The sequence below is a fragment of the Xenopus laevis genome, chromosome 1S, assembly GCF_017654675.1.
Source record: "Xenopus laevis strain J_2021 chromosome 1S, Xenopus_laevis_v10.1, whole genome shotgun sequence".
NCBI lineage: Eukaryota > Metazoa > Chordata > Amphibia > Anura > Pipidae > Xenopus > Xenopus laevis.
In genome coordinates, this window is record NC_054372.1 from 180,337,080 (window position 1) to 180,360,914 (window position 23,835).

A 23,835-nucleotide genomic window follows, 5' to 3' on the forward strand; every position below is an offset into this window, starting at 1 on the left:
CATGATTCCCTATCTGTGTTTTTATTGAAATAGCAAGTGAATTTGTATCCTTGGGTTTTTTTTTTCAAATAGGCACTAAATTAAATGGGTTTATGTTTGTTCTGCCAAAATCTGCTTTAAAGGTTAGTGTTAACCTGCCCCCCCCCAAAAACAAATCTGCCCAATGTATAGAAATGCTATATACTAATTACACAATTTAATTTGTAAATATAATTGCTAGTAAATATAGTATCTGTCCCTTTATATTTTTCTACAATCGTTTTACTCTGGTGGTTCTGACTTTTGAAGCAATGTAGCAAAAACCAGCTGATTATTAACAGACCAGTGAAGAAGCATCCGGTGCTGAATTCACTATTTAAAGGAACAGTAACATCAAAAAATGAATGTTTTTAAAGTAATAAAAATATAATGCAGTGTTGCCCTGCACTGATAAAACTGCTGTGTATGCTTTAAAAACATTACTATTGTTTATATAAATAAGCTGCTGGGGGCAGCCATTCAAAGGAGAAAATACTCAGGCTACACAGCAGATAAGCTCTGTAAAACATAATGGTGTTATCCACTATTTAACCTTTGCCATATAGCCTTTTTTCAATTTCCACCATTTTCCACCAAGCTACACAGCAGCTTGTTTATATAAACTATAGTAGTGTTTCTGAAGCAAACACAGCAGTTTAACCAGTGCAGGGCAACGGTACATTTTCATTACTCTAAAACACTATAATTTTTTGATGTTATCCACTAAACAGTGTCGGACTGGGATGCCAGGGGCCCACCAGAAACCCTTAGACCCAGATTTGTGGAAAGGCCACTCGGGCCTAGGGCGGCAGGATTTTAGGGGGGCGGCATGCTGCCCAACCACACCAACATTGGTTCAAAAACACTGAGGATGCAATCCCTATTGCTCCAGTCCCGATGATGAAAATTTGCACAAATAAATGGGAGGGGACAGGGGCGACAAATGGCAGTCGGCCCAAAGGTGCCCATTATGTAAATCTGGCCCTGGATACAATAGTTTTTAAAATTTCCTGTGTACCAATCCCAAGTCCTTCAGACCAGATGCTTGAAAATTTGCACATATATATATATATATATATATATATATATATATATATATATATATATATATACATACAAAGAAAGGGGAGGGGATAGGGGCGATGAACAGAAATGGGCCTAGGGGCACCTGCTATGGAAATCCGGCCCTGCTTAGACCTTGAGCCCACCAGAAAACCTTGTGGACAGTGGACCTTTACAAAGTATTATTCCTCCTCTACTCACTCAACCTCTTTATTCTCCTAGTCTTTTATATATCCTTCCATTATTAAGCATTTTCCCCCATAAAGAAATAGGGAATGACCATGAAATAGGCCAAATGTTTTGAAATAAGAGGCCCACTGACACCTGGGCCCACCAGGAGTTTCCCTGGTATCCCGGTGGGCCAGTCCGATACTGATGCTAAACGTAAATTTAAATGCGAACAACCCTTTTAACTCACGTGTTGCAGAAGCCATGGACAATGTATTCGTTGCAGCTGGGAATAATAGGATCAGTAATGAATTTACAGCCCTTAAAGGGGTTATTCACTTTGAGTTAACTTTTAGTATGATGTAGAGAGTGATATTGTCAGACAATTTGCAATTGTTTTTTTTTTTTATTATTTGTAGTTATTGAATTATTTAGCTTTTTATTCAGCAGCTCTTCAATTTGCATTTGAAGCAATCTGGTTGCTAGGGCCAAAATTCCCCTAGCAACCATGCATTGATTTGAATAAGAGACTGGAATATGAATAGGAGAGGCCTGAATAGAAAGATGAAAAATAAAAAGTAGCAAAAACAATACATTAGTAACCCATTTGGAAGCTGCAAAGAGTCAAAAGAAAAAGGCAAATAATTATAAAATCAAAAATAAATAAATAAATAAAAACAATTGAAAAGTTGTTAGTAGAATTGGCCATTCTATAACATACTAAAAGTTACCTTAAAGGTGAACCACCCCTTTAAACCATATTAAAGGGGACCTGTCACCCAAAAATAATAAAAATAATAATTCCAGATCCTATTTTATCATGTTAGTCAAGCAAAATTAACTTTAATTACACTGTAAAAATTATTTGAATCTTGTTTCCTTCCATCTGGGAATTAATAATTATAGCAAGCAGACAGGAGCCATTTTGTGGACACTGTTATTAAGGCAAGCCTTGTATCATCTCAAAATCTTGTTTGTGCACCAGAATGGGGGACCTGATGTCCATCCCCATGCCCTGGCTACACAATTAAACTGTGAAGAGAGAGGGGGGAAAGTGGGGAGAGCAGTGACATTTAGAAAGTGAAAGTAATTGTCTGGAGGAGGAGCAGACAATATTTGATTGACAGCTGAGATTTTTAAATGAGTTTACAACAGCTATGAATGCTTAAATAAAAAAAATGGGTTTCATGTTTAATATGAAAATTACATTTATTATACAGATTTTTATGTCTGGATGACAGGTCCACTTTAATATCGCAGCTCGTACAAATTGCAATTTGCGCACCTTTGAGCAGATATAAATGTGCATATCTGGACTGGACCACACATAGTGGATTACAGACAAGTCAGAAGAAAACCAGACAGAAACAGGTTTGCGGCACACACACCCTAAGCCCTAAAATACCGATATAGACACAGATTTCCTAAATATGGGAGTCAGCATATTTTTTGCATTCCTTAAACTACCTTTATTGATTATCCATTATTCAGTTCGCTAGCACTTGTGCCATAAATGGTAATGTCATTAGAATTCACCGCTGAGTTTAGTATCCTGTGTAAAATACACAACATTTGAATTCCTCACTGACTACCAATGCCTTTAAAACAGGCAAAAGCTGGTCATATAAAGCAGCGACAGAACTATATGCAAACATTTTGCAACTAGGCTTCCTGCCATACAGGGTCGCTGGTGTTAGCACCCTCACACCACTGATTTAAAGGCAGGAGACACTCCAAGGTAACATCTCATATCCTCATATCCTTATACTTACATTAAACTATTTTTGACATACATTTCAGTTAACCCTATGACACATGAGACAGCATTAAGGTCTGTTTATAAAGAAACAGTTTAATACACAAGAACCAGGAATATCCATATGGTGCTTAATGATGTCGCCAGTTATAACTGATACTTTGTGGTATAATTTGTGTCACATGACTGATTAAATCTTGTCAATGATACGAAAAATGATGAATTATAATATGAGAAGTCATCTTAGAGCGAAGCGACTTCTGTCTAGTGTCTTTATTCTGGATGCACCGAATCCAGGATTCGGTTCGGGATTCGGCCTTATTCAGCAGGATTCATATTCGGCCGAATACTTCTGCCCGACAGAACCCTAATTTGCAGGATTAGGTTCGGTATTCGGCTGAATCTTTTTGATTGGCCAAATCAAAAATAGTGTATTCGGTGCATCCCTAGTCTTTATATGGTCATGTAACTTTTTGGTGACTTCTCATATCCTTATATTTTACAGTAGGGGGTGCATTAGAGAGAGAGAGAGAGAGAGAGAGAGAGAGAGAGAGAGAGAGAGAAAGAGAGAGAGAGAGGATGACTAGATGTATGGAAGAGATATTAAACTTGACATTGGGTGTGCTGAGAAATACTGTGGAAGATACACTATGTGGCCAAAAGTATCAGGACACTTGCCTGCCCAACATCTCATTCCAAAACCAAAGGGGATTAAAATGATCCATTTGATGCTTGAACAGCCTTTAAACTTTTTTTTTTTCATGGTTCATGGTGTTTTCTTCCATTCAGCCACAAATACATTAGTTAAGGTTGGACACTGATGTTAAGGATTGCATTTTGCTCACAGTTAGGGGGTTATTTACTAAAGTCCCATTTTTTCTGGTCGGATTTTTAAAGGGGAAAGCACTGTTTTTTCTGAGAAAAAAAACGAACTCGAATTTTTACGTGATTTATTTAACTGTTAAAAGTCTGAATAAAAAAAAGTACTTTTTTGAAGTCAATGGCAGTTGTCCCATTTACAATTGGAAGATATCCTGATCTGATCTATTTCGTACAATAATCCAAAGATTTCGTGGTATTCAGGTGATAAAAAAAAAAAAGTTTTTGAGTGTAAAAATGTAAGATTTTATTGAGTCTTTTCCCACACCAGATTTTTTTTGTGAAAATACGGTAAAAAAGTCAGCAGGGGTTTGGTTGGAGTGGTTTTAACAAAATAGTGACACATTTTCAGAGTTTGATAAATAACCCCCCCTTAGTGTTCCAGTTCATCCCACATGGGTTCAGTTGGGTTAAAGGAGAACCAAACCCTTTCTATTAAAATCCCCTACCCTACAAAGACCCCGCTCACTGCTCCCCCCCTTCCTAGGTGTTACCCTGGGTAAATGAACCTAACTCTTTGCTTAACCCTCATTGCAGATTCAGGGCATCAGCGTTCACAGGCGCCATCTTCTTCTCTTCGGTAAACTTTGGGAAGAGAGCCGCGCAATCTGCCGCTCTTGAACAACTGTGCATGCTCCGAAAGCCATGGAAATTGCTGAATCGCCGGAAGAAGACCCGAAGATTACCGAAGAGAAGACGATGGCCCCCGTGAACTCTGATGCCCTGAATCTGCACCGAGGGGTAAGTAAAGAGTTAGGGGCATTTACCCAGGGTAATACCTAAGCTGGGGGGAGCAAAGATGGGGTCTATGTAGGGTAGGGGGGTAGGAGATTTTAATAAAAAAGGTTTTGGTTGTCCTTTAAGGTCAGGGCTCTGAGCGGCCAGTCAAGTCCTTTCACTCTCATCTCAGCAAACTCATTCTGTACCAACCTCACTTTGTAATGGGGATATTATTGTGGTAAATCAGGAAAGGGCCTTTCCCAAATTGTTGCTACAAAGTAGAGAGACACAAAATTATTAAAATTGTCATTGTGTGCTGTAGTGTTAAGGTATACAGTAATTATGTTGGCAAAGAAAATGCAGAACCGCTGCCTTCTGTACTGACATCATTGTGCACTGACAGGTACAACATCATGTCAACACACATGTTATGATCCAATCGTTTGGGCCCACGATTGGATCAGCCTATTTTCGCCCACCTCAAGATGGATATATTGGGGAGAGATCTGCTCACTTGGCAAAATCACCAAACGAGCGGATCTCTAGGTTTATGGCCACCATTAGTTGTGGTTTTTGCACCATGAGGGCCTTCTACAAATGGCTACAGGTGGCCATACACGTAGAGATCCGCTCGTTTGGTGATTTGACCAAGTGTGCGTACTTCTTCCCAATATGCTCACCAGTGTCAGACTGGGCCGGCAGAACACCAGGAAAAAAAACCCGGTGGGCCCCGCTGCCGAACCAGATCCCTGATTTTTAAAGTTGCTTCCTGCTGCGCCGCTTGTTAAACTAGGTGCATAAGTGCACACACTGGGTGGTGCGGCGGGGCACGCACACTATCAGCGGCGCAGCAGAGGGATCTGGAGGGGGGCCCTGGACAGCAGCCCCGATGGGCCCCCCAGTCTGACCGTGATGCCCACATTGAGGTGGCGAATATCAGGCTGATCCAATCGTGGGCCCTAGGATGCTGTTACTTGTAGATATACATATTGCATTTCCATACCTCCCAACTGTCCCTTTTTCGGAGGGACAGTCCCTCTTTTGACAGCTCAACCCGCAGTCCCTCATTTGTACTGGAAAGTCCCTCTTTTCTCTGCAATGAACAGCCAGAAAAATAAACAAAGTTTCTCACTTAATTCGCTTTTAGCAGAGAGCCCAGAACAGTTAACAGGTGCAAATAAGATACTTTGTAACAATTTTGAGACACAAAAAACACAGTTTAGATAAGGAGAAATATTCTCAAACTTTCCTAACCTGCCAAATTTTGTAAACCGAACATGGTAATTAGGTGGTATGGCCACAGAAAGGGGTGTGGTCAAAAAATTTGCTGCGCTACTTGCGGAAAAAAAATGTCCCTCTTTTTACTTCCAAAATGTTGGGGGGTATGCATTTCCCTATCATTTTCTTGTTCATAAGGCTGTAGTTGAACTAGAACTCCACGCTATGCTCTGGCTGTCTCACCTGTCTGTGCTTCTGGAATGTCCTTGTTTGCACTCATTGCCACTGGGGAAGGGTCACATCACTGGCAGACAAAGGGTGCAATGGGAACAGCCGTTGGTTTCTGTTTACACTTTCCCTAGTGATGTAACACACATGGCTACGGGTGGCACTGAGGGCGCCAATGTGCGGGGAAATAGCGCAAGGCGGAGGGGCCAGGAGACGCGGGGCCCCGAGGGGGAATTTGCTCAGAGACTGACCAGAGAACCGCGCCATCTCTGGCGCTCAGTGACCAACTGTCTGCGCTTTGTGCTCAGTCTGCCCCTCCTGTGTCACCAGCAGCAACGCGAGGCACGTGTCCCGCCAGTTCCCTGACTGAAGCCTTAACCCTTCCACTGCCGAGACACCTGTGAAAACTCCTAAAGTCACGTGCTACATGCAGCCCTCCAGCGCTGCTCATTAGTAATGGGGCAGAGGTTCATTACGCTGGAGAACCATTTGATTGATTATTTATCCGGCCCATGATCTAAAATTCAGGACTGTATGGAGAATAATATGAATTCATTTCTGCTCCATTTTTTGTGTCATGTGACTGGATTAAATCGTTTATCCTCCAATTTCTCAGTAACACAGAGTTTCATGGGCTGTGATTATGTAAAAAGTTGAAAGGCAAATGCAACACCAGCCAGGCCTGTGTAACCAGCCCCATAGACTTCAGTGTCACTTAATGGGATTTAAAGGTCTGGCAGGGGCAACATGATGACCTGTTTGCTCCCACAGTTAATCCAGGGGCCCCAGTTAGGTCAAGATTTGGACTTAAAACTTTGCTGCCCTTAATATGTAGGAACTATAGCAGAGAGGCCACATCCATGCCTGGAGATGATATCTCAAAGGGAATAGAATGATATAAGTTTGGACACATAATGAGCTATTTTTGAGGTCATTCCCACCACTATTCTATTGGCCATGTTAACAAGCCACTGCATTTAAGCTGCAGACACAAAACCCATGGCTATTTGCCCCAGCAGGCTACTAACATTTAATATACAGATTTTTTTTTGTTCTCTGTGCAAATTTACACTTTGTTCTGTGAGTTGTGACCAGGCCCGGACTGGCAATCTGTGAGTTCTGGCAAATGCCGGACTGGCAATCTGTGGGTTCTGGCAAATGCCAGATGGGCTGCTATAAGGTGCCATATAAAGTCAGTATTTAGTGGGCTGGTGGGGGCTGTTTGGGCCTTTGTGTACCTGAAATGCCAGGGCCTATTTTAATTCTCAGTCAGGACCTGGTTGTGACTAAAGGTGGCCATACACGGTCATACTCTTATCGTTCTCCGATGAACGATCGTATCATTAAACGATCGTCTGACGATTATTTTACCATACGATATGCCATCCACGGGGAATGATTATATGAACAGATATAATCGTATAGTTTGCTTTGTGTACGGACGAACGTTGTTCAACAAAACGAGGAGTGGTGCTAGCATTGTGTCACTGTCTGCTCTATGCAGACATATGGATTTATGCTATGGCATAATAAACTTCTTTCACATATGAGGTAATAGGGTGATATTCCTGCAGTCAGCACCAATTTATTTCTTTACATAGTTCATATAGTTACAAATGAAGCTTTCAGCAAAGAACGTTCGTGTCCTTCCATATATATTCATTGTTCATTATATGTTCGTTGTTCCGTATATGGTTGTTGGCTTTTACTACAATCCTGACATGCGCAAAGAGGGATTTTTTTTCCCTGAATGACTAACATTTTTAAACTCATCCGATCAAGTTTGCGAATGATAATGTAGAGACGATTATTCGTACACCATCAACCATCCGATAGGTTATCGATTTTATCAGAATGTTCTGGAATCCGTCATTTGGAAGTAAAAATCTGCCCGTGTATGGCCACCTTTTGAATGTTGAGTTCCAAGAATAGAAATGTGCAGGTCCAGATTTACATAGTGGGCATCCCTAGTCCCACTGCTCTTGGTCGCCCCTGTCCCCTCCCCTTTATTCGTGCAACTTTTCATCTTCTGGACTGGAGCAATGGGGATTGGCGCATGGGAATTAAAAAAATTATTGTATCTCCAGAGCATCCCCAGTGTTTTTGAACCAATGTGGGTGTGGTTGGGTAGCATGCTGCCCCCCTTAAATCCTGCTGCCCTAGGCCCAGGCCTAGGTGGCTTTTCCACAAATCCGAGCCTGGAAATGTGCAGTCAGAGGGGGCCTGGGCCCTTCTGTTGCCTGAAATAACAGAGTCCACCTTATTCTGCATATTGGCTATCAGCCCCAATCATTTGTTCCCTCTGTAAAGGGCCCAGATGATCAGTGAGCTGGGTAAGGACAGCCATTCACACTGCCCAAAGGAGCACACTGTGTTGTCTTGCAGTAGGATCAGGTGAATTTGCCATTTAAATGACATGTGCTTAATAGGAACAGAGTCAACATTCTTGATTGGCTTATTGCTACACCTGCTTTTTTGACACCTGTTGGCGGGAATGTACCTGATTGTGACTTAGATCCAATAAGCAAATCAGACGGCAGTCCTGAAATATTTGAAGAAGTTTATTGCACTGTTAGGGTAACAGCATCGCCTTACGCGTTTCGGGAAGCACTCCCTTAATCAGTGTTGGACTGGTAGAAACAGTCCGGCCCTCGTTGGCTTCCACCAGCTCAGACCTTCTCCCCCCAGCTGTCACATGAAGAAATAAGCCTGAGCGCAGAGCGCGTCGTGTTCATGCAGGCATGCAGAGTGGGCCGCGTTCGTACATGAGTGCGCATGTCGCTGTGTCCTGACCAGGGAATCGAAGTTTGGGAGGGGGCCCCGGGGACTGCGAGGAGAGCCCTTCGTTTGCAGTCTCGTTGGGCTCCGAAGGCTCCAGTCCGACCCTGGGCATGCCTATGATTAAGGGAGTGTTTCCTGAAACGCATAAGGCGATGACATAAAACATATGTGCCCCAAACCAGAGTGGAACCAAGAGGGGAATTAATGCCAACAACCACCCTCCTCCCCCCTTCCTCAGTTCATATGATAGCTGCCCAAATGCCTAAACCCCATCCCAATCACCCATCATTACATTGCTGTAGTTCTATGGTTCCTGCTCTGGGCTTTGTTAATTGGTACACCAGACTTGCACCAGAAGAATCAGACTCGAATTTCCCAATTCTGAGAATTTCCCCTACAACATGTTGATAAAAGTTACATGTGTAATTGTCCTTCCTAGTATGTACTCCATCATTGAGCATCTACAAATTCATATAGTTTTACATTTTTCAATTCAACCATTAAAATTTATATTTTTTTCTTATTTTTTTTTTTTCCTGACCTCTGGGACAATTCACATAGCAGATCCTCATATGTTAATAGCAATTACCTGTTTTTGTTTTATTATAGCTAGAGATAACTGAGGGCCCTGAGGGCTCAATATGGGATCATTAGCATGAAAATACATGAAGGTAGGTTGTCGCACTGTAGTGCATAGCAGGTACATAGCAACTAACTGCTCTGCTCTAGCTGCATCAAAGCTCATTGCATATTGGTTGCTGTAGGTTACAAGGGACATAATGAGAGAGATGGGCAAGCGTATTTGGCCCCGGAGCTCTAACACTATATGAAAGGCAACTAGCTAGGTGATTAAGAAACCAAATACTGGTCCCACTGTCTTATCAGTTCAAGGCTGTCAGATATGTGGAGGTCACTATCCAGATAATCCCATTGATGCTCCATTTGGATTAAGTGGGTATCACTGGCAAACTGGGATGTTAACTGTCTGGTAATTGCAGGGCTGCTATCTAGGGTTACAGGTGGGACTGTTATCCAGAGCCCGTAAACTGCATAACTTACATTTACCGTAAAAACTGTTGTATATTTTGTAGTAAATTCCATGATCTACACAGAAGCTTATGGGACTTATGTGTCAAATAAAGGCAACTCAGAGCAGCTTGATGGGCAAGTTTACAAAGTTTAGGCTACTCTTCTGCTCTCATTTCGTCCTTCTACATTCTCCCACACCAAGCTAGGTAATATAAAGAGCAGTAGCATAACTGGCCCTCCAGAAAAAAATCTACTGAGGGGGGCCTGGCAGGAACATTCCCTTCTACCCAGGTCTACTCAGGTCCGGATTTACATAGTAGGCAGCCCTAGGCCCGCTAACGTTCATCGCCCCTGTCCCCTTCCCTTCCTTTGTGTACATGCACAGATTTTCAGCATTGGTGTCTGGAGTAAAGGGGATTGCTGCACAGGACACTTTAAAACGATTGTATATCCTGTGAATCTCCAGTGCTTCCGAACCAATGCGGATGCCATTGAGCAGCATGCCGCCCCCCTAAAATTCTGCCGCCCTAGGCCCGGCCTTTATGGCCTTTCCACAAATCCGGGCCTGCTTCTACCAAGGCCCCTTCACAGCCTGCTCTCACTGCACTTCCTGGCTCACACTACTATTTTAAGGTACAAGAGGGGCTGGGGAGGGGGAATATGAAGCAACAGACCCCAGAGTAGAAGGGCCTGGGCAACAAGGGGGCCCTGATGTATAGGTAGTTATGCCACTGTTAAAGAGCCATCCAGTGCTGATTTGGAGATACAGTGGTAGATCCTACTGGACTCCACTGAAAATTCAATGTAGGCCCCCAAAATGTCACCATAATCTATCTAAAGCACTCTTTAATAGGGCTTCTCTGTAAAAAATAATGAGCTGACAAAGATCCCTGTTGCTAGTGCACCAATTTGAGTGGGCTGCCACTAGGGTTGCCACCTGGCCGCTAAAAATGATGGCTGATCCCAATGTTACTAATAGGGAAAAAAGGTAAATATATTGGGAAGGCCAGTATTTTTTCCACTAAAGGTGGCAACCCTAGCTGCCACATCAACTGCAATTCCACACAGTGGTGTAACGTAGATGCTGGTACCCTGAAAAAATGCAAACAAGAGAAAACGCCGGCTCTATCCAAACAGTAAATACTCAAAATTTACTAATGAAAAACTGAAGCTCACCCGATATAGAGCTTGACCTGCGTGGCCCCAGGTCCGTTTTTTAGGGGTTTAGCATTCCCGGCAAATTGAATCAAACGCTATAAGCATTATTGGCACTCACCAAGTGCATCGCCCTGAACCCATAGCTTGGGGTGAGATGCAAGGAAATTGTGAAATGAGCACGCACTCCTGTCACACACCAGATTGGATAAAATCTCGATCTTTATTCCATAGGTAAAAAAACCAAAGTCCTAAAGCGTTTCGTATCTAGAGATAAGTAATCATAGGCACGAAAAAAATGACCTTAAAACTCTCTAGAAGTGTTTATATGTTCCGCCACATCTGTTTGGGTTTTGTCTCACACTCTAAAATTTAAACCTAAAACCTAATCTAAAACCTTAGATTATTAACTCCACTGGAGCAGGACTTGTGTGAGAGATATACAGTGTTTGGAATGAACTACATAAATGTGTTGGAGCTGTAAATATATATACGTTTGGGCACGCTAACAGTTTTTAATAGCTCTTGAGGTAGCCATACATGTTAAGCCCACTCTCCTAACAAGTAGAAAAAAAATCTTTGCGTCTATGGGGACCTTATCCCTCAATGGTTGGCCAAATTTCAGCCCAAACCTGCCCAAGCAGTGGTCAACCCATGGGTCCCCACTGGTTTCAGGTCAACTCACGAATAACTATCAGGGCCAGAACTAGGGGTAGGCCTGCCTAGGTCGTAATCATGGGGGGGGGCGCACTTTTAAGGGGATTTTTTTTCTTTTGTTTTTTAAACCCTGGTTTGCTTGGCCTTTAATCATTTTCAGTTTTGTAAACTGCTTGTTTCAACCCAATTTTGCACTCCCCACCTCCCTCTTGGCAGCTGCTAGCACAGTTGAACAGATGATTAAGGGCAATATGATGGATTTTTGGCTGCTGCTGGCACAAGTACATGTTTGGGGGCAATATTGTGGATTTTGTGGCTGCTGCTGGCACAGGTACAGATTGGCGGGTATATGAGGGATTGGCTGCTGCTGGCTCAGGTACATGGGGCAATATGGTGCCTGCTGGCCCAAGTACACAGATGTTTGGGGCTCCTGCTGGCACAGGTACAAATTAGGGACAATATGATGCATCTTTTTGGCTGCTGCTGGTATAGGTACAGATTGGGGGTAGCAATATGATGGATGTTTTGGGGCAATATGAATGGTAAGGTGAGAAATGGTAATGCAGGATCACTACAGCCTGGTGATTTCAGCTTGGTGGGTGGATGCCAATTACCTGCCCCTCTGTTGACTTGCCCAGCTGTTGTATATATATATAATGGGAGCACTATTCAAGGAGTTATATCTAAAGTAAAGATGTTTCTGGATGTACTCCAGCAACAATTCTATTGATAAACTAGTTTTGATTAGACTCCTTGTGTCTGTGTTGTAGGAAAGAAACAAAACGTACCAAATTGATTTTGTATTTCTATTCTGCCGAATTCGCCTCTGAAAGAAAGAAATAAGTGCTAAACAAGAAGTCGGCGCAAATGATGAAGCTGTAAATCGCTATTGTTCGTTTTTTGTGTAACGGTTTTGCACCACATCTTTCCCAATAGATAAATGAAGCAAATTACAGACTGTGCTTTAATTGGGTTGTATTATAGTCATTCATTAGGTTGTGTAGTTGGTAATCAGTATGTGGTGCCACAGTGTGAGTGTGTAGGTGCCAGTGATGCTTGATCTGCACAATAACTGTCACTTGTGCTTCTGTGATCCTTTTGTCCCCGGCTAATTACACCCCACACACCTCTACCCCACCCAACTCTCACTCTCCTGCCTGATCTCCCTCTCCAGCCCGGGCACTGGCGGGATACGCTCAGCGAGTGACAGGAGAGGCGGCACATGCGCAACTGTCAGCTTCCAGGGACGCTTTGCCTTGGAGACGCATGACTCCCTGTCACTCTGATTGGAGCGGCGGCCAAGTGCCGGTTACAGCGCCCCATTTATAAACATAAAGCTTCTTGCTATGGGGAAGAGGGGAGCCCATTGGTACTGTGACAGGTTGCAGCCCTGGGAGGCGAGCTACAGAAATCTTCTCTTTTCTTTAACACATCTAACGAGGGTTTCACTCCCCAAACCTCCCAAAAAATGCAGAACAGAAGGAAAGCGTTTTACAAGCTCTGTCCTAATGCAATGCCGGATTTGTCCAACCGGTTGAGTAAAAAGCAGAGTAAAACTGAGAAGAAGGTAAGATTATTACATGTATATTATATGTAGCATTATGGCAGATTAATGTATCTCTGTAGCAGATTTGATACATGTACATGCGCTATCAATGGACCTGCAGCTCCTGGTGGACAATGGCATTTTATAGAGCTAATGCTAACGGATTCATTACCAAAATCTATAAGCCAAGCAGTACAGGATCATGCCCTAAAGCTCCCTGGCATTAGTTACAATGTAACCACAACTGGACCAGTCAGTCTAACTGCAAACACCAGAATGGCTGTGTAGTGATACTGCAGATAGTTCAGCAGCAACTCATAATATATCTTTTTTTTGTTGTGGCAGCTGCACAAGAATATATTTGCACACACTGGCCCAGTGACCATCTATGTTGATCCACCTTCCAGTGCAGTAGACTCAGGTAAGTCTGGCAGATTGACATTGTACCCTAGAGATACAGGTAGCTGGTTATACTTTGCATTGGTAACATTTATATGGATCATATATAACTTGTTGCTTGGGATCCCTGACCTGTTATGATTCTCTGCCAACAGCACTTGCTACAATCGATTGGCAAGATCTGGTTGATTGCAATTCTGTCATTCAGCAGGACGCCGCTGGGGGCGCGATTACACAGCAGCAGGTAATAACTGTTTACACTTGGCAAAGAAAGAGAGACATATCAAAGGGCTCTGTAGCCCCAAGCTGTGTCCAGTTAATGCCATTACAATCCCATTGTGTCTGGTGTACAACACACCTGACTTTTTTTAATATGTAGAACAAGGCAAGGCAGACTAGAAGCTTATACCTTGCACAGTTTGTGCCTGCTAACCCATAACGCAGCACTACAGCACTAACACCCCACGCACTCATATCTGCATATACTATCTGTTCTTGAGTATCTTTCCTTTCACAGCTGCCTGCTTTGTGTGTGTTTATATATCTTGATTATATAGTGAATAAAGTACCCCTGGCGTTCCATGACCATTAGAAGCAAGGCTGAAGGCCAAGTGCTTTTATAAAGGTCATGAAACTCCAAGGTTACCTCTGATATCTTCATATTTTCCAACAAGGGGTACTTTATTTATGATAATACACAAGTTTTAGTGAATCATGTGACAAAAATGACACCACTAAGCTCCATTTATAACCAATGACTAAGAGCCATTTATATAGTGAATAAAGTACCCCCTATTGTAAAATATAAGGATATTTTAAGTCACTGAGGAGTTCCTTGACCATATCATTTTTCATATTTTCAAACAAGGGGTACTATATTTATTATAATACACAAGTTTAAGTGAGTCATGTGACAAAAATGACCTCAGAACTCACCGTTTATAACTGATGACATCAGATCTCACCGTTTATAAGGATATAATTTACAAGATATTCATGGCTTTTGTGTATTATATAGTGAATAAAGTACCCCATTTTGTAAACTATAAGGATATTATAAGTTACCAAGGAGTTTCATGACCATATAAAAACATGAGGCCGAAGGTCATGGAACTCTGAGTTAACTTCTAATATCCTCATATTTTGCAACTGGGGGTACTTTATTTATTATAATACACACGTTTCAGTGAGTCATGTGACAGAAATGACATCAGAACTCACCGTTTATAACTGATGGCATCAGAACTCACCGTTTATAAGGATATCATTTACAAGATATTCATGGCTTTTGTGTATTATATATATATAATGTACTGCTCTTTATGACACTGATTGCCCATTGCACTGTATTGTAAGACCTTGTATATTAAATAGTTGCAGCTCCTGAAATAGTACACTATCGTTTACAAGTATATATTTTACAAGATATTCATGGCTTTTGTGTATTATAAGGATATCATTTACAAGATATTCATGGCTTTTGTGTATTATATAATAAATAAGGCAACTGAGCATTTGTTATCTGGAAATACACTTATTGTCTTGAAGTCAGCCTGTCTTTAACCCTACAGATTCTATGGTGCCCACTCCTGTGTCTATAATTGGACTCATCTTATATATCTATATTCCTCTATATCTAATTGTGCCCATTCATATAGCTATATTCCTGTACGTGTATGCATCCCAATTCCTATCCATTATACCTTTCATTTTTGTTTCTATATTTCTATCTGACTTATAACTCCCATTCCAGTATTAATATTTCCATTCATTATAGTGCCTTTTTGGGGTATATATCCCTATAGATCTTATAGCGCCTAATCATAAACATCTTGTATATTATAAGCTGCTGTCCCAAGGTTGGATAGAAACTTTTTTGCGTCAAAGGTTTGTTCAGGTCCCCTTCCTGGCTATGTTTTGTTGAAGGCAGGTAGTTTCATGCTTTTTATGTAGATATTTATAATTATGTTAAGGTAACATAATAAATAGTTGTTTGTTAAATATAACAATATATATTTTCTCATCAATCAATATTTAAGTAATATTTTCCATGGAGCAGAATGCTAACAATGCTTTTATGGATGTAGATCCTAATGGGACAACATCACTAAAAGTAGACCTCACATTTTTAAAGTATGGGCACTCCTGCTTTAGAGTTTACCAGCAGTGATTATATGGGCAGTGCCCAGTGCCAGGCAGTTACATTGTTAAAATAGCAGTGGCAGTTACATTAACCCAGAGCTGCCCACAAACACTGCGCTATTGTGCCTTACACTTGGCAGTTTGAGTTCTCCGATTCTCTCCATTCACTTGTCTCCCCAGATTCCCGTAGCCCCTGGTTACTTCTCACTGCACCCTGTGCTAAATATAGAAGTTGGCACTTGCACTGCCCAGTTTCCCAATGACTCTGGCACTTAGTGTGTTTGAAGAAGACTTAGTGCTTGGCAGATCAGATCTCTCCTGGCCCCATAAAGAATAACTCAGCCCCACAAAAATAGGAGGAACAGAGAGCCATGAAATGAAACACAACCCCTGGGAGGCTGTCGGAGAAGGTTCCATATGCCCCTAGTGCAGTCGCTACACACCTTGATGTGCATGTTTTAATTTGTATAATGTGTTCCAGCAACAATAAACCCAGCAACAGACCCCTTGGTTTATATTAACATTATGTTGATTGTTTCGCAAGGGCTTTGTAAGGCTAAAGAGGGTTTATAGTCAGAAATGGCCAAACTTCTGTTTTTCTTGCACCAGTAGATGCAGCGACTTTTAGTTGCGACGAAGGCCGACTAGAGCTTGACCTCACCTGCTGTTAAATGTGCATCCCCGTTTCAGCCCCATACCGATCATTACACCTGTGCATCCCTATCCCAGCCATTACACCTGTGCATCCCAGGGTGCATTCTTGACTGCATTAACTGTAATCAGTGGGAGGGGCTGTTTGCCGGCTGCCCTGGGGTGAGGCTCAGTACACAAGGACAGGCAGCCCCAGGTTAATCTGTCACTTGAAAGCTTCTGAGGAATGTTGTGATGAGAGGATGCTGATTGGATAATCGCCGCCCAATCAGAAGCGGGCACTGGGTGTATAGGGGACAGGCAGTTTGGAGAGTCGCAGTATTGCTGGCAGAGTGTCAGGGTGACTGCAGCTTGCACAGAGTCAGTTATAACTAAACTCTGCCAAAGGAATCAAGTGATTGGGATTTAGTTGGTTTCCTACTGATCATCAGCTCTTGGGATTAGGAGAGACGTAGCTGCACTGTGGGACATGGCAGTACAGACTTGCTACCCTCATTTCCCCAATTATGGATATGATTGGCAGGTATGTGGGGGGGCACTGTTTATTGCACTGATTCTGTATAGGGGAACTTAGGACTCTATTTATAGCTGTGCTCCTGTGTGTTTATTGCACTGATTCTGTATAGGGGAATTTAGGACTCTATTTATAGCTGTACTCATGTGTTTATTGTACTGATTCTGTATAGGGGAATTTAGGGCTCTATTTATAGCTGTGCTCCTGTGTGTTTATTGCATTGCATTTGTTCTGTATGGGGGAACTTAGGGCTTTATTTATAGCTGTGCTCCTGTGTGTTTACTGCACTGATTCTGTATGGGGGAACTTAGGACTCTATTAATAGCTGTGCTCCTATGTGTTTATTGCACTGATTCTGTATGGGGGAACTTAGGGCTCTATTTATAGCTGTGCTCCTATGTGTTTATTGCACTGATTCTGTATGGGGGAACTTAGGGCTCTATTTATAGCTGTGCTCCTATGTGTTTATTGCACTGATTCTGTATAGGGGAACTTAGGACTCTATTTATATCAGTGCTCCTGTGTGTTTATTGCACTGATTCTGTATGGGGGAACTTAGGGCTCTATTTATACCTGTGCTCCTGTGTGTTTATTGCACTGATTCTGTATGGGGGAACTTAGGACTCTATTTATATCAGTGCTCCTGTGTGTTTATTGCACTGATTCTGTATGGGGGAAGTTAGGGCTCTATTTATACCTGTGCTCCTGTGTGTTTATTGCACTGATTCTGTATGGGGGAACTTAGGACTCTATTTATATCAGTGCTCCTGTGTGTTTATTGCACTGATTCTGTATGGGGGAACTTAGGGCTCTATTTATACCTGTGCTCCTGTGTGTTTATTGCACTGATTCTGTATGGGGGAACTTAGGACTCTATTTATAGCTGTGCTCCTGTGTGTTTATTGCAGGACCACTGTCTCTCTGGGGAACCTGACTTTGACCTGCAGGAATTCCGAGATGCAGTCGATCAGTTTATTGCAGGTGAGTGGGACTTCCTAAACAGAAAGGGGGACTGACATTTTTTTAATTATTATTCATTGGCAACATTCACATTCATTGAACCAATATGTAAAATATATTGGTATTTTCTGGGCAACCTAATGGCACTGGAGTTGGCTAGCAGCAGACTGACAAAACACATTGCTAGCTCCCAGCTTTTGCACCTGTATGGGCTTTGAATACATTGCGATGCTGGGATTTAGTTTAGTAATTCCACTATTTGTTTCACTTATCCATTGTGCTGTGCGCTAACATAATATCGCTATGTAATCAGCGACAAGCCAAAAGAGACAGTGCAAGTTCGGCTGGACTAAATGGCTGTATGTCTGTCTCTCTAGATCAGCCCTCTCTCATGCAGCCCAGTCTTGGCCCCCCAGAATTTCAGCTCCCAGCCTGCAACGTGCCAGTGTTTGAGCCCTGTATGACCAACCCCCTGCAAGCTCAGCCGGAGCACCTGCTGCCTATCAATGTGCAGACCATTCCCTCCACGGAGCAATACTGGAGAGATGTGGCTGATCACAACCAGAAAGCACTCGGGGATGCCTTGGTGGAGAACAACCAGGTGAGTGACTGGCACCTTCCCTTTGGACTAGCGAGTAGTTCTCTCATTGAGCCTGGAGCTGTAGCCCAGACATGTGTCTAATTCACTTTCTTTTATGTATTTATATCATTTATTTCTATAGTATTGAACATATATTTCCTAATTTAAAATAATGTATTGGGACACAATGCATAGGAGGCGCCTCTTATAAGAGCCTATATATAGCTTAAGGCACAAAATGTTTCAATGTCCTTAATATATTGGTAATGTGTTGAGTGCAGAGGATTCTTGTATTTGTCTATGTGAATTTTGTGGTTACGACCTCATTGCACCCCCGCCTAATGGTTTTTAAAATTAGTGGTGAGCACAACTTTCCCTTGTTTGATATAGATATGATATATAGATAGTGGAGTGTATATACATATATATTTTTCTGGTTACATTTCCAGATATCTAAATGTCGTACACACACACACACACACACACACACACACGTACACACACACACACACACACACACACGTACACACACACACACACACACACACGCGCACACACACACACACACACACACACACACACACGCGCGCGCGTATGAATAAAGAATAATGTTTCACTGAGTGCAGGTCCTTTGGAATAATAATAATAATAAAAAAAATTAAAAAGATATAATTTTTTTTAATACACTCGCATACATAAATAATAAATGTATTATTAAAAAATATTAATAAAAAATACATTTATTATTACATATATATGGATATAACGTGTGACTTCTGTGGCTAACACAAGGTAGGCAGACCGGGGAGGGGGAAGACACTGCACTGTGATGTGTTTTGTAAATGTGTTAACGTGCAATTTTGCTGTGGTTAAAATGCACAAACAAATGCAAGCTGTGCATGTTTCTAATTAATGTGTGACTTCTCCCTGCAGCTCCAGGTGAGTCTGACTGAGAAACAGGAGGAGATCGTTTCTCTGAAGGAGAAGAACATCCAGCTAAATGAACTGGCCAATCAAGCAAAGCATCTGTCTTCTGTCCTTGATGTAAGTACCATGTTCTGGAGTCTACAGTCTGCACTACAGTTTTGCATGAAAATTGCAACTCCGCAGCACTGCAAAACCTTAGTATTAGCTAGTTATAAAACCAAGTTAGCATGGCATAAACCAGACAAATCCACTGCACTCACTGCAGTGAATATAACAGTTGCCCCATTTATTAAAGCAGTAATATGGGGAAAAATAGTTCAGGGCAGTTTTTCATCTTCCTCTATACCTCATCAAAGGTGGTGAGAACCTCATCCATACTACAGTATTTCACCCCTGCACAATTCTGCTCCATTAAAATGGGTAACTTACTGCAGCAAGTGGATGGGATCTCTGTGCGCTGTTTGCTAGGGTAACAGACAAGGCAGTGGGGTGAATGACGAAGGAATGTGATATATTATTTATTGGTTGGCATTTCTGCTAATGCTGAGTCATTGCCCTTAAAGAGGTTGTTCACCTTTGAGTTAACTTTTAATATAGTTAACTATAGTTAATATTTTAATGTAGAGAGTGATATTCTGAGACAATTTGCAATTAGTTTTCATTTTTTATTATTCATGGTTTTTGTTATTTAGCTTTTTATTCAGCAGCTCTCCAGTTTGCAGTTTCAGCAATCTGTTTGCTAGGGTCCAAATTACCCTAGCAACCATGCTTGATTTGAATAAGAGACTGGAATATGAATAGGAGAGCGTCTAAATAGAAAGGTGAATAATAAAAAGTAGCAATAACAATACATTTGGGGGGGTTATTTACTCCGAATACAAAAATCTCAGAAATAGGCAATTTTTTGTATACCCCGAGGGTGGAAAAAGTCAGAATCAGAAAATCTAACATGTCAGACCTGTTGAGGTTGCATATAAGCCAATGGGAGAAATACCAAGGATTTTTTGATGTGCGCTGGGTTTTGTGCAATAACCCAGAAGATTTTGTAGTTTTTGGGGAAAAAAGCAAACAAAATCTGAGTTTTCAGGTGGAAAATCCGAAAAAAATCATGAAATTCTGATTTTTTCCAGTACCGTAACCACATTTTCAGGAAAATGTAATCATAAATAAGTGGAAAAAAACCCGTGCAGATGTAATCTGAGTTTTTGGCAGAACATGTTGAGATAAATCCGGACTTTGATAAATAACCCTCTTGTAGTCGTACAGAACATTTGTTTTTTATATGGGGTTATTGACCCCCATTTGAAAGCTGGAAAAAGTCAAAAGAAGAAGGCAAATTATTCAAAAACTATAAATAAGAAAAAATGAAGACCAATTGAAAAGTTGCTTAGGAGTGGCCATTCTATAACATACTAAAAGTTAACATAAAGGTGAACCACCCCTTTCAACAACTTGACTTGCCACTCGCTGGAGAAACATTTTCCAAATTACTTAGCAAATCCATTAGCTTTAGACTTATCACTGATATAAATAAATAATAATAATTAAAAAAAAAAAAAATATATATATATATATACTCACAGTCCAAAAGCGCACACCGTTTACTTGGTAGAATACCTGGGTGCCAGCCAAGTTAGGATAAGCATAAAAGTAAAGAATGGCGACACTCACAGGGTTTTCAGGCAAAGATGAAAGAAAATCTTTTATTAGACCCAATGTTTCGATCCCTTACATGGATCTTCATCAGGAGTACACAAACAAACTCCTGATGAAGATCCCTGTGAGGGATCGAAACGCTGAGTCTAATAAAAGTTTTTCTTTCATCTTTGCCTGAAAACCCTGTGAGTTGCCGCCATTCTTATATACCTATATATATATATATATATATATATATATATATATATATATACAATTTCTGCCTACCGTATATACTCGAGTATAAGCCGTCCCGAGTATAAGCCGAGGTACCTAATTTTACCTCCAAAAACTGGGAAAGCTTATTGACTCGAGTATAAGCCGAGGGTGAGAAATGCAGCAGCTTCTGGTAAGTTTCAATCTCGTTTTTGGATGACTATTCTTAGGCGGCGGCTACTATTCTAAGCGCTGGCGAATATTCTTAGGCAACGGCGAATATACTTAGGCGCCGGCTACTATTCTAAGGCGCCGGCGAATATTCTTAGGCGCCGGCGAATATTCTTAGGCGCCGGCGACCGTTTTTGCGCTTGACCCGAGTATAAGCCGAGGTAGAGTTTTTCAGCATATTTTGGGGGCTGAAAAACTCGGCTTATACTCGAGTATATACGGTATATATTACACATTTCATGTTTACATATTTATTGTGTATTTTTAAGTGCCTTTTTGTGATATGTACTAGCTGGAGCCACGTCGTCTTGTCTCACTGTATATTCGTATACTGCTGAGATGACAATAAAGTTGACTCTGACTTTGACTTATAGAAATGCATTTTTGTTCTGCTTTACAGAAACTAATGAAAGAAAGAACAAAGCAAAATTCCGGGGCAACTCAGGGAAGACTCCCAGTGAAACGAAGCCTAGAGGACTTTTACCCCCAGAGCAATGAGCCGGACTCTACTCAGGTGGATGAAATACTGCGGGAAATCTCTAAGAAATGCAATATAGCCTTAATGGGCAGCGACCTCAGTGAACGCAAGCGCCCCAGGCTGGAGCCTATGGACTCAAAGGATTGGCAAGAGGAAGGCGTAACGGAAATTAAAATGTGCGGGGCATTTCACGGACTCAAAACATCGACAGGGCTGAACTCTGTCAACTTGGGTGACACAGATCTAGAAGATGTCTCCTTCAGGACTTCCATCAAAGAGCACAGCACAATCAGGACCTTGGCATTTCCCCAAGGAAACGCCTTTACCATTCGGACTTCTGGTGGGGGCTACAAATTTAGATGGGTTCCCAATTAAGAATGACAACGGTCAGCTAACTACACTTCCACTAATGTACTCAGAAATTCTTGCCTTGTTTTGACCTTGCATTCCATTGTGCAGCATATCTAACCTGCCACTAGAGGGCGCACAATTACCTCTTTTTTTCTTTTATTTCTGTGCTACCGGTACTTTAAATTTCTGCCAAATGAATCCTCAAGTAGAAACCAGCAAAACTGGGAGGCTTTCCAAACTTTTTTTGTATTTCTTTATTGGATATGAAGGATATTTGCATTGCTATGACGATAAATACTGCTATTTACATTTCAGGACAATAAGGCTGGTTATCAGAGATAATCTGATCCATTAAAACCACTGGTGGCTATGAGTTTTCTTGCATTATGAAAAATGTAGATGTCCGTTGTTTGTAAACTATACGTTTTCATTTGCACTTTGATTCAATGAAAGAACATTTTGTTTGAATGAACAAAGGAAGGACCTGCCTTCACAGTGTTAATTAAAAAGCATTTTTTAAAGTCCACAATAAGCCATTCAATTCAAAAATAGACACACAAGATAGCCCATGAGGGCCATGACTGCACTGAAAAAGATAACATTCCATTTATCAGCTAACCAATTCCCATCTAATAAATGTAATAAGTAACATTTTTGGTTTACAAAATAACATATAAATTACTATAAAAAATCTAATTTGCTACATTTATATTGTTAATATAAGAATGTCTTTGTTATTTAAACACACTGATTTTTATATTTGTTTTGTTTTTTTACTGCGGTTCTTTTTTGTATGGAAACTTTTTTTTAAAATTGTTTTTTAAGTAAAATAATTTATATGAAGTGATGCTTCACAGCCTTTTCATTTTCTTTCATATGTGGTTCATGTTAAAGAGTTGCATGGATGCTTTATTATACGATTTCATATTTGTACTTCCCCTTTTATATTAAGTGGGGGTTGGATTGCTCTGTGACTAGAAATTAAATAGCTAACAACACAGAAAGCTGACAGTAGGTGTTGTTTATTAAAGCCTTGGATTATCAGGAGCTCTCTGGTTTCAAACCAGGGACCTGTTGTATATTGGCAGCTGCTCTGCCTGATTGAGCCACAGGACGCAGTTTGTCTTGAGCCTGACAGAATATCCTACATGACTCTTTCTCCTCCTGTCAATATTCCATGATCCGCTTCCACTGTTCAGCTGTGAGAAATTGCACTAATTGCAGGTTATTTACACCCACTTCCCCAACTTCCTGGTGCTGGATCATTGGTCAATCTGCCTAGTCCAATGCCTGTTCCGGTCCTGTTCCCGTTCCCACAAGTCCTGTTCCTGCCCTGTCCTCTGGTTCTGACCTTTTGGCCTGTTTTCTGGGTTTGTGTTGTCTCCCGCCTGCCCATGACCTTCCGCCTATTTATATGGACTTGATTATTTGCTGCCAGCCCTGACCCTCGCCTGCCTGAAGGACTTTGTTTTTTCTGCCTATCCCTGCATTTTAATTTTTCTTTTAAGGAGAAGGAAAGGTCTTTTAACTTGGT

General features: G+C 41.4%; 1 protein-coding gene across 2 annotated transcripts; it reads left to right on the plus strand.

Moving 5' to 3' along the window:
* Window positions 1-13,036: 13,036 nt before the first annotated feature.
* On the plus strand, window positions 13,037-23,144 carry mcidas.S (multiciliate differentiation and DNA synthesis associated cell cycle protein S homeolog). Of its 2 annotated transcripts, NM_001127804.1 has the most exon segments (7): window positions 13,037-13,238; window positions 13,563-13,638; window positions 13,772-13,860; window positions 17,832-17,904; window positions 18,261-18,484; window positions 19,397-19,507; window positions 21,873-23,144. In NM_001127804.1, coding segments are annotated over 7 exon segments (1,080 nt in total). In that variant the 5' UTR covers window positions 13,037-13,184; the 3' UTR covers window positions 22,326-23,144.
* The last annotated feature ends 691 nt before the right edge of the window (window positions 23,145-23,835 follow it).